Source organism: Scyliorhinus canicula, chromosome 13, assembly GCF_902713615.1.
Source record: "Scyliorhinus canicula chromosome 13, sScyCan1.1, whole genome shotgun sequence".
In the NCBI taxonomy this organism is placed as follows: domain Eukaryota; kingdom Metazoa; phylum Chordata; class Chondrichthyes; order Carcharhiniformes; family Scyliorhinidae; genus Scyliorhinus; species Scyliorhinus canicula.
The window spans coordinates 59,332,936-59,344,941 of NC_052158.1; the positions used below are offsets into that span (position 1 = coordinate 59,332,936).

Below are 12,006 nucleotides of genomic sequence, written 5' to 3' on the forward strand. Positions count from 1 at the left end.
GGGGTACAATAAGACAGCTCCATATTAGGAAACAGAGAGATGGGTCCATATTGGGGGTCCAGTCAGATGGTCCATCGTATTGGAGTTGAGTAGAGACCGGTCCGTATTGGAGTACAGTGAGACGGGTCGTTAATGGGATACAGTGAGATGGATATATGAGATATGTCCATAATGATGTACAGCAAGACGGGTCTGTAATGAGGTATAGTGAGATGGGTCTGTAATGGGATGCAGTGAGACTGGTCTGTAATGAGGTACAGTGAGGCAGGTGAAAGCAGTAGGCAGAATGGGAAACTAAGACAGCAATCAAATCAGCCATGATCTTATTGAAGGGCAGAGCAGGCTTGAGGAACTGAATGATCTACTCCTAATTCATATGTTCGTGTGAGTAATAAACACTGCATAATAAACGCTGTGTAAAAAACACTGCACCATCCATTAAACATCCCAATTTAATAAATATTGCCATTCCTGCATCGTGGTTTGGAGAATAAAAGCTTCACTTCAATTGTAACAACTAAACCAAATTGAATACTGCACAAATGTTAGAATTCCTTTATTACAATCACAGAAAGAATAGATTTATTGAAGCTGTAAATTTTCAATGAATAATAATAATCGCTTATTGTCACAAGTAGGCTTCAATGAAGTTACTGTGAAAAGCCCCTAGTCGCCACATTCCGGCACCTGTTCGGGGGGCCAGTACGGGAATTGAACCCGCGCTGCTGCCTTGCTCCCATTACAAGCCAGCTATTTAGTCCAGTGTGCTAAACCAGCCCCTGGTCTGGGCATAGCGGAGCAGGGCTCAGAATGGTAAACAACAACTCTGACTCAGTACTGAGGCTCTTTTACTTGGAGCTGACTGGGGTCTGGTTCGAGGCTTGCGCCAGGCCTGAGAAGTAGGGCTGAGGCACAAGGGAATGACTTCAATGAAAAGAGAGCAAAGTCATGAATCGATTATTTACAGGGAGTTGACAATGATTGCAACCAAATCTCTAGATTGTAACTTTGTCTACCCATACATGTGGGGTCACAAGGGTTAAAGGTCAGTGCACCAAAGCATGGTTGGTATGAACGTTATCGTTCTCACTGAAACATCTCACACACAATGTGAGATACTCCATCACATCACATCACTGTGCTCCGAAAGCTAGTGATTCAAAACAAACCTGTTAGACTTTAACCTGATGTTGTAAGACTTCTTACCCACCCCAGTCCAACACCAGCATCTCCACATCATGGCGACCATCACTTCAGTGAGAGATCATCAGGCGACTAGATGCTGTCCCTTTGGGAACAGATGTTAATTGACAGCACGCTCGAGCCCAAAGATCCTCTCACAGCTCCCAACCTTAAAAGCGTGGAAAGATATCTGTTGTTTTTCTACAGTGACTTGGCATTTCTCCACTCTTCACACAGACATGTTTACTCCGAAGTAAAAGGATATTTATGTCAGTAAACAGACAGAAAACATAAAGGGAGTTTGAGAGGAGGGATGAAAATAATCAAAACAATTTCAGAGTGAAACATTAAGATTTACATGGAAACCAATAGACAGTTTTGTTTTAGTGTTGCTTGTTACAATGTGTAACTCCTATGACTGCCTCTGCCATCATGACTCCAACACACACTCAATTATAGCATCAGGGCATCCTCATTGGAAGAGGAAAGTCAACAAGAGTCCAACCTTCACTAGGTCAGAAATTACTATCCAATTACAAATATATTAACAAGAATAACTCTTGGGAAACAGATGGCCAAACAGATAGCCCTTCTCCATTCTTCACCCTCCAGACTTAAATCTCATCTCCTTGATCAGGAGCACAGCAACATAAGAATTAGGAGGTCGGCAGTTCAGCCCCTCATGCCCGTTCCGCAATTCAATCAGAACATGGTTGATCTCTCCCAGGTCTCAAATCCCCCTCCCTATCCTGTTCCCCATGTCTCTTTAACCCGTTTTTTAAAAATCAGAAATATATCTACCTCCTTCTTGAAACCATAATCCGCTCATAATTACGAAGGAGAAAAAGACAATTAAACTTCACTCATCGCAACTGATCAAGATTAGAGTGACAAAGATGGTCGCTACCCATCCTGTCAGCTGCTGAATGTCATTCGGCATGGGACATTCGCAAGACTGGAAGAGGAAATTAGATATAGCTCTTGGGCTAAAGGGATCAAGGGATATGGGGGAAGGCGGAATCCGGGTATTGAACTTGATGATCAGCCATGATTATATAATGAATGGCGGAGCAGGTTCTAAGGGCCTTCCTCCTACTATTTCCTATGTTCCTGTGTGTATTGCTGCTTTAAATTGGAGAGGTTTCAAAAATATAATTCATAGTTTAGGAAAGAGGGGCAATTAGTTTTGGTCTCAAAAAAGCGATCATTGCCTTTGAGTGGACACTTAATGGGAGGTGGAAAGCTCAACTTCATTCAGAACTTTCATGCAGGGCCACTGTTGGCTCCCAATTTCAGTGAGGGGCATTTTTAAAGTAAGAAGACAGATATCCCAGTGCAGGATCACTGGTTAAAGTTAGAGTTTTTACCCCTGCCACATCAGGGAGATTAGAGCTTCAGAACATAAGCGATGGCTTACTGTAGCCTGTCAATGGAATGAAGGCTTTCCGCCCACAAGGGGTGAAAATTTAAGAGAATGAGCAGCCTTTGTAATCCTCATCACTTGAGAAGCTCTCACACGGAGGGGATTTTCACTGCCCACAGCGGGCACACTGATGGTGACTGTGTGTGATACTTGGTGCCTCGCCCAATTAATGTTTAACGATTCTATAATTGAGTGTGTGTTGGAGTCATGATGGCAGAGGCAGTCACAGGAGCTGCACATTGTAACAAGCAACACTAAAACAAGACTGCCTGTTGGTTTCCATGTAAATCTTAATGTTTCACTCTGAAATTGTTTTGATTATTTTTATCCCTACTCTCAAACTCCCTTTATATTTTCTGTCTCTTTGCTGATGTAAATATCGTTTTACTTTGGAATAACCATGTCTTTTGTGCCGCCTGCTCCTGCCGCCAATCAAAGTAAAATTCAATTCTAACCAAGTCAGTCTTGCACAGCAGGAACAGAAAATGGAATCATGACTGAATATTGGTTACTAATTGACATGCCTGGATATAAATGGACATGAGCTCAAACAGAGAACAATAAAAAAAAACATAACACAGACGAGGACAAGGCATTCGGCCAGGAATCAGCTCTACTCAATACATGGGGCATCTGCACATGATTCTTCCCTCCTAATCATGACAGGCTCCATCACATCATGACAAAAACAGCACAATAGATGTTCCACCTCATGAAAAGGTAGCCCTGTGCCAGGGCCACTACCTCCAGTACAGAGGTAAGCCATTGGACGTATCCGCTGCTCACATTCGGACCTGGATTCTTTCCATAAAATTGGTCCTCATAGCACAAATCCAAATATCAGAAACGTAGGGCAGGAGCTGGAGATAATAAGATATAGTAACACTGTCCCCATCAGACCAACACATAACCTGCTCCACTTCAGCGAATGGAAGAGTGGGAATGTTCTTCAGGAGACAGGTCTGATCTGAGCCTCATAGGCTTGAGGGCCAAACAGTGCAAAACGTCATCCTTGGGCCTCGCACTAGCAAGTTTGCAGCAGGTGGAGTATAACTCCAGTCCATTGTAACAAACAGACCTTCTGCGTCTGGCTGCTTTACACACTTTCAATATTATTCACAAGGCACTGGGCCGACTGAGCTGCAATCGCATTCATTTTTTTTTATCTTAAAAAGAAATTCCAATTAAGGGGTTATTTCGTGTGGCCAATCAACCTACCCTGCACATTTTTGTGTCGTGGGGATGAGACCCACGCAGACACAGGGAGAATGTGCAAACTGCACACGGACAGTGACCTGGGGCCAGGATCGAACCTTGGCGCCCTGAGGCAGCAGTGCTAACCACTGCACCACCATGCCGCCCTATTGCAATCACAGTAATGATAACAGACAGAGCTTCCACACAGAGAATCTCAGTGATATGCAGCAAGTTGACACAATGCCTCAGGCAAAGCAGCTGTGTGCCTCACGCAGACATGGTTCAAGACTGTTAGTTGTGGGGAGGGAGGGGGGCAGCTGTTTCTTAAGAGTTGGCCAGATCTTTCTTTTCCAAATCCAACTGCAGATGAACCAAAACCATAATTTCACAAAGTGACAGCTCCGTTAGTGCAATGAAAAAGGCTTAATCTGCAAGGTCATTTAATTTAAAGACTCATTCAAAAAAAAATCATCCAATTAATCAATAGGCAACAATAGTGCAAAGTTTTCCCTTATGTCACTGAAAATTGAAGATCTTAAACAGAAGTCTGTTATATAAAAAAGTCTAAATCAAACTTTTCCCAAATATAAAAAAAGAAACAATATATGCATCCAGTGTTTATCAAATACAATCTCAATAAAGGCAAGAGGCAGTGATTCACTCAGTAGACAATATAAACGTCAAAATTAAATTCCCCAGAGATTAGGAATATATCGTAATCTATTTGCATAAAAAATAATCTTACCCACGTAATGGACCCTTCCAATAGTAAAGAGTAATACACTAGTGTTATGCAGGATATTGCACCAGAAAGTGACAGCCAGGCTATCAGAGTGTTTGGCTATACTTTCTCCAGAAATATTTGTCCAAGGAACTGCAAAAGCCTAATGACAAATGAAAAGGGACAGCCTAGACAGTCTGTAGCAGTTACACTATGGACTCCGGTGAAGATAGCGTTGATTAGCGGCACCTCCCAATGTTAAACCTGCATCCATTCTTTACACTGTGTACCGTCCAGTCCCAATAACACTGATTTTCCATTGGAGAAAATTATTCAATCATTTGAAGTAGTCAACGTCAATAATACAGGATATCAGGGCTAAAAAAAGCCAATGGGTAATTGGAATTGAATAATTTTGAATTAAGATGCGTCAATTGTAATAGAGGCAGGGGCCTCAGGAAGAGGCCATTGACACACAAAAAACTGGTGTCAACGATCTTAGTGCAGCCACTGAAGTTTGTGTGGGATGGGAGGGTGGAAGGTAAAACTAGAGACAGAATACCACTTTTCCCATTTCCTATTACCCAGCAGTCACAAAGACAGCAGGAAGTTACAAATGAAGAAGTAATGAGATGAGGCTGAGTGGGGCCCATTGGTACAAGTCATCATGATTGATTCGGTTAGCAGTAATTCTTAGGGATTAACATTCAATGCAAGTACGCAAATCAATGTAAAAACCAAACACCAAATTTAGAGCAATGAATATGTCATTGGACAGTATTTACTAAAGAAGTAATCTAGTAACGATCGACTTCCTTTGATCGGATCTTTGTGTGAACGACTTAGAAAATTCCAGATATGTACCCCACTAGTATTTGAGAATTCATTTTGAATAGCAGAACTATCCTTGTCCCATCGACCTTTTTCAAAGTACTTTTCCCAATCGGTGTATGGAACTGGGTAGAACCAGTTGCTGGACAAGTAGAAAATCCCTTTGCAGTCTTTGTCAAGGAACATATCAAGATCATCAGTATTGCACCATTTCTTCAACATTCGAGTTATCAGGTCAGGACCCTGGTGGCCCCAGATATCACCACTGTAACTCTCAACATAATCTGTTATGCACATATTTGCGAAGGGATGATTGTGGTTAAATCCCAGAGCTGCACCATTAGCATAATTTTTTGATTGTGCACAGATGAAGCTGAAGTTGTGGAGTTCCAAGGGCTTCAGTGATATGATATCTGTGTCCAAATAGACTCCTCCATACTTCCATAGCAGTGCTATCCGGCAGGCATCGGATAGCACGTGAATCCAGTACATTTCTTGGGTATAATCTACCTGTATAACAGAATAAAGGTTCATCATTTGCATGTTTTGATACTAAAATTGTCCTTTCCCTCCAGATGCTGTCCCTTGGTACGCACAATGATCACTGGTTAAGGACCAATTACTGCAAGATGGGATATGCGGATAGGAGAAACTGCGAGAGCGTAGCCTTGAACTTGCCTGGTTTTTCGGGCAAGGTCTGCATTTTTAATTTGATGGGAAAATGTAGGAAATATCACAAGAGCCAAACATTTCATTACACATACAAAATACAACTCTAGTCAAAAATATACAAAAACACATCAGACTTCAGGGGCGAAATTCTCCCACCCCCCACAGGGTCGGAGAATCGCCCGGGGCCGGCGTAAATCCCGTCCCCGCCGTGGCCGGAATTCTCAGCCACCTGGGAATTGGCGGGGACGGGAATCGCACCGCGCCGATCGGCGTGCCCCCCGCGGCGATTCTCCTGCTCGCGATGGGCCGATGTCCCGCCGCTGAGAGGCCAATCCCGCCGCCGTGGTTTCAACCACCTCTGGTGGCGGCTGGATTGGCGGCGCGAACGAGCTCCCGGGATCCTGGGGCCGATCGGACCCCGGTGGGTGCCCCCACGGTAGCCTGGCCTGCCATTGGGGTCCACCGATCGGCGGGCGAGCCAGTGCCGTGGGGGCACTCTTTTTCTTCCACCGCCGCCATGGCCTCCACCATGGCGGCGGCAGAAGAGAACCTCCCTACCGCGCATGCGCCGGTGGTGACGTCAGTGGCCGCTGACACACCGGCGCATGCGCGAACCGGCGAAGGCCTTTCGGCCAGCCCTGACACCGGGCCGCGGGGGTCAAAGGCCTTTGGCGCCAGTTTTGGTGCCAGTCGGCGTGGCGCCAACCACTCCGGCGCGGGCCTAGCCCCTAAAGGAGCGGAGAATTCCGCGCCTTTGGGGAGGCCCGACGCCGGGTAGGGGAGAATCCCGGCCCAGATCAAAATATAACCAAGTAAGAATTTCTGACCACATTAGTCGTGTGCCCTATGGCTCATTCTGAAATATTTTGTGCAGTTCACACGGCTGGTTTAGCACAGGGCTAAATAGCTGGCTTTTAAAGCAGACCAAGACAGGCCAGCAGCGCGGGTTCAATTCCCGTACCAGCCTCTCTGAACAGGCTCCGGAATGTGGCGACTAGGAGATTTTCACAGTAACTTCATTTGATGCCTACTTGTGACAATAAGCGATTTTCATTTCAATTTTTCATTTCAAGTATGGATTTTGTTTGAACCCAAAATGCTCCACGTACAGCAGGCAGTAAGAAGGCAAATGGTATGTTGGCCTTCATAGAGAGAGGATTTGAGTATAGGGATAGGAATGTTTAACTGCAATTGTATAGGGCATTAGTAGGCCACACCAAGAGAATCATGTGCAGTTTTGGTGTCCTTATCTGAGGAAGGATGTTCTTGTTATGGAGGGAGTGCAGCAAAGGTTTACCAGGCTGATTCCTGGGATGGCGGGACAGTTGTATGAGGAGAGACTAAGTCAGTTAGAATTATATTCATTGGAGTTTAGAAGAGTGAGAGGGGATCTCATAGAAACTTATAAAATTCTAAGTGTTATATTACGATTTTGTAATATATATATTACTTTTTTTGCCTAGCCGAGTTGTTGAAATATAGATGTAGTCTTCCAGTGATGATAAAGTAATTTAATGAGTAATATAAATAATCTTGGGAGTTCTTTTTACTTAATACTAAACTGGTAAACAAACAGATAATTGTTGATTAAACTATTAAAGATAAAGATAATTACTGATATCTATTAACTTCTTCTCTCTAGCTTTGTATTCTTTGCACTCCAGGCATACACTCCCCTAGGAAAGTGCGGGAAAACTTTTATATATGTCCTGATAGTGTGGCCATCTAGTGTTCAGTTGCCTGTACTAGCTTAACATAGTCTGATCATAGAATCATAGAATTTACAGTGCAGGAGGCCATTCGGCCCATCGAGTCTGCACCGGTTCTTGGAAAGAGCACCCTACCCAAGGTCAACACCTCCACTCCATCCCCATAACCCCATAACCCAGTAACCCCACCCAACACTAAGGGCAATTTTGGACACTAAGGGCAATTTATCATGGCCAATCCACCTAACCTGCACATCTTTGGACTGTGGGAGGAAACCGGAGCACCCGGAGGAAACCCACACACACACGGGGAGGATGTGCAGACTCCGCACAGACAGTGACCCAAGCCGGAATCAAACCTGGGACCCTGGAGCTGTGAAGCGATTGTGCTATCCACAATGCTACCGTGCTGCCCCATGTTTTACTAAATACAGAGATAGATAGATAGAGATAGAGAAATACAGCACAGAACAGGCCCTTCGGCCCACGATGTTGCGCCGAACCTTTGTCCTAGGTTAATCATAGAATTTTGGACAATTTGTCATGGCCAATCCACCCAACCTGCACATCTTTGGACTGTGGGAGGAAACCGGAGTACCCGGAGGAAACCCACGCACACACGGGGAGGATGTGCAGACTCCACACAGACAGCGACCCAAGTCGAAATCGAACTTGGGACCCTGGAGCTGTGAAGCAATTGTGCTATCCACAATGCTACCGTGCTGCCCTTAAGAAGTTAACCTACACTCCCTTATTCTACCCTAATCCAAGTACCTATCCAATAGCCGCTTGAAGGTCCATAAATTTTCCGACTCAACTACTACCACAGGCAGTGCATTCCATGCCCCCACTACTCTCTGGGTAAAGAACCTACCTCTGACATCCCCTCTATATCTTCCACCATTTATCTTAAATTTATGTCCCCTTGTAATGGTGTGTTCCACCCGGGGAAAAAGTCTCTGACTGTCTACTCTATCTATTCCCCTGATCATCTTATAAACCTCTATCAAGTCGCCCCTCATCCTTCTCCGTTCTAATGAGAAAAGGCCTAGCACCCTCAATCTTTCCTCGTATGACCTACTCTCCATTCCAGGCAACATCTTGGTAAATCTCCTTTGCACCTTTTCCAAAGCTTCCACATCCTTCCTAAAATGAGGTGACCAGAACTGCACACAGTACTCCAAATGTGGCCTGACCAAGGTTTTGTACAGCTGCATCATCACCTCACGGCTCTTAAATTCAATCCCTCTGCTAATGAACGCTAGCACACCATAGGCCTTCTTCACAGCTCTATCCACTTGAGTGGCAACTTTCAAAGAACAATGAACATAGACCCCAAGATCTCTCTGCTCCTCCACATTGCCAAGAACCCTACCATTAACCCTGTATTCCGCATTCAGATTTGTCCTTCCAAAATGGACAACCTCACACTTGTCAGGGTTAAACTCCATCTGCCACTTCTCAGCCCAGCTCTGCATTCTATCTATGTCTCTTTGAAGCCGACAACAGCCCTCCTCACTATCCACAACTCCACCAATCTTCGTATCATCTGCAAATTTACTGACCCACCCTTCAACTCCCTCATCCAAGTCGTTAATGAAAATCACAAACAGCAGAGGACCCAGAACTGATCCCTGCGGTACGCCACTGATAACTGGGCTCCAGGCTGAATATTTGCCATCCACCACAACTCTCTGTCTTCTATCGGTTAGCCAGTTTGTTATCCAACTGGCCAAATTTCCCACTATCCCATGCCTCCTTACTTTCTGCATAAGCCTACCATGGGGAACCTTATCAAATGCCTTACTAAAATCCATGTACACTACATCCACTGCTTTACCTTCATCCACATGCTTGGTCACCTCCTCAAAGAATTCAATAAGACTTGTAAGGCAAGACCTACCCCTCACAAATCCGTGCTGACTATCCCTAATCAAGCAATGCCTTTCCAGATGCTCAGAAATCCTATCCCTCAGTACCCTTTCCATTACTTTGCCTACCACCGAAGTAAGACTAACTGGCCTGTAATTCCCAGGGTTATCCCTATTCCCTTTTTTGAACAGGGGCACGACATTCGCCACTCTCCAATCCTCTGGTACCACCCCTGTTGACAGCGAGGACGAAAAGATCATTGCCAACGGCTCTGCAATTTCATTTCTTGCTTCCCATAGAATCCTTAGATATATCCCGTCAGGCCCGGGGGACTTGTCTATCCTCAAGTTTTTCAAAACGCGCAACACATCTTCCTTCCTGACAAGTATCTCCTCAAGCTTATCAGTCTGCTTCACGCTGTCCTCTCCAACAATATGGCCCCTTTCATTTGTAAATACTGAAGAAAAATACTTGTTCAAGACCTCTCCTATCTCTTCAACTCAATACACAATCTCCCGCTACTGTCCTTAATCGGACCTACTCTCACTCTAGTCATTCTCATATTTCTCACGTATGTGTAAAAGGCCTTGGGGTTTTCCTTGATCCTACCCGCCAAAGATTTTTCATGCCCTCTCTTAGCTCTCCTAATCCCTTTCTTCAGTTCCCTCCTGGCTATCTTGTATCCCTCCAGCGCACTGTCTGAACCTTGTTTCTTCAGCCTTACATAAGTCTCCTTCTTCCTCTTAACAAGACATTCAACCTCTCTTGTCAACCATGGTTCCCTCACTCGACCATCTCTTCCCTGCCTGACAGGGACATACATATCAAAGACACGCAGTACCTGATCCTTGAACAAGTTCCACATTTCACTTGTGTCCTTCCCTGACAGCCTATGTTCCCAACTTCTGCACTTCAATTCTTGTCTGACAGCATTGTATTTACCCTTCCCCCAATTATAAACCTTGCCCTGTTGCTCGCACCTATCCCTCTCCATTACTAAAGTGAAAGTCACAGAATTGTGGTCACTACCTTCAAAATGCTCCCCCACTAACAAATCTATCACCTGCCCTGGTTCATTACCAAGTACTAAATCCAATATGGCCTCCCCTCTGGTCGGACAATCTACATACTGTGTTAGAAAAGCTTCCTGGACACACTGCACAAACACTACCCCATCCAAACTATTTGATCTAAAGAGTTTCCACTCAATGTTTGGGAAGTTGAAGTCGCCCATGACTACTACCCTGTGACTTCTGCACCTTTCCAGAATCTGTTTCCCAATCTGTTCCTCCACATCTCTGCTGCTATTGGGGGGCCTATAGAACACTCCCAACAAGGTGACTGCTCCTTTCCTATTTCTAACTTCAACCCATATTACCTCAGTAGGCAGACCCCCCTCGAACTGCCTTTCTGCAGCTGTTATACAATCTCTAATTAACAATTACATCTAATTAACTACATAATCTTTTTTTCTTAACATTTCCTTGTGTATACATAAATACAGTGGTTTACACAGTACAGCAAACACTAGAATTATTTGGGCAGCAGGGTAGCATGGTGGTTAGCATAAATGCTTCACAGCTCCAGGGTCCCAGGTTCGATTCCCGGCTGGGTCACTGTCTGTGTGGAGTCTGCACGTCCTCCCCCTGTGTGCGTGGGTTTCCTCCGGGTGCTCCGGTTTCCTCCCACAGTCCAAAGATGTGCGGGTTAGGTGGATTGGCCATTCTAAATTGCCCGTAGTGTCCTAATAAAAGTAAGGTTAAGGGGGGGGGGGTTGTTGGGTTACGGGTATGGGGTGGATACGTGGGTTTGAGTAGGGTGATCATGGCTCGGCACAACATTGAGGGCCGAAGGGCCTGTTCTGTGCTGTACTGTTCTATGTTCTATGTTCTATGTTAAAGTTCATAGCTTAAACTTTAAATTGTTAGCACTGTGGCTTCACAGCGCCAGGATCCCAGGTTCGATTTCCTCCAGATGCTCCGGTTTCCTCCCACAGTCCAAAGACGTACAGGTTAGGTGGATTGGACATGCTAAATTGCCCCTGAATGTCCAAAAAAATGTTAGGAGGGGGTTATTGGGTTACGGGGATAGGGTGGAAGTGAGGGCTTTAAGTGGATCGGTGCAGACTCGATGGGCTGAATGGCCTCCTTTTGTACTGTATGTTCCAAGTCAATTTGGCTTTCTTCTCCTTCTTGTAGATCTTCTTAATTTCAACGGTGAGGAAGAAGTTTTAATGTTCTTGCTCAGTGATGAAGTAGAATGTTGTTGTTGGTCAACATTTCTTAACATTGATGTAAGTCAAGATCAGGAAAAGCTGGTGTGTGAATCTTATCTTGAAGAAGATCACGCCGATTTCTTCTGATTAACAGGTCACCTTATGTTTTTTACCAGATATGATC

At 44.8% G+C, this 12,006-nt stretch overlaps 1 protein-coding gene across 1 annotated transcript in view; it reads right to left on the minus strand.

Moving 5' to 3' along the window:
* Positions 1–4,225: 4,225 nt before the first annotated feature.
* The window catches only part of LOC119975511 (lactosylceramide 4-alpha-galactosyltransferase-like), a 127,640-nt gene continuing 119,859 nt past the window's right edge, over positions 4,226–12,006 (minus strand). Inside the window, exon 3 of the mRNA XM_038815285.1 lies at positions 4,226–5,864. Coding sequence (XP_038671213.1) covers positions 5,274–5,864 — 591 coding nt within the window. The 3' untranslated portion in view covers positions 4,226–5,273. The remainder of the gene's footprint in view (positions 5,865–12,006) is intronic.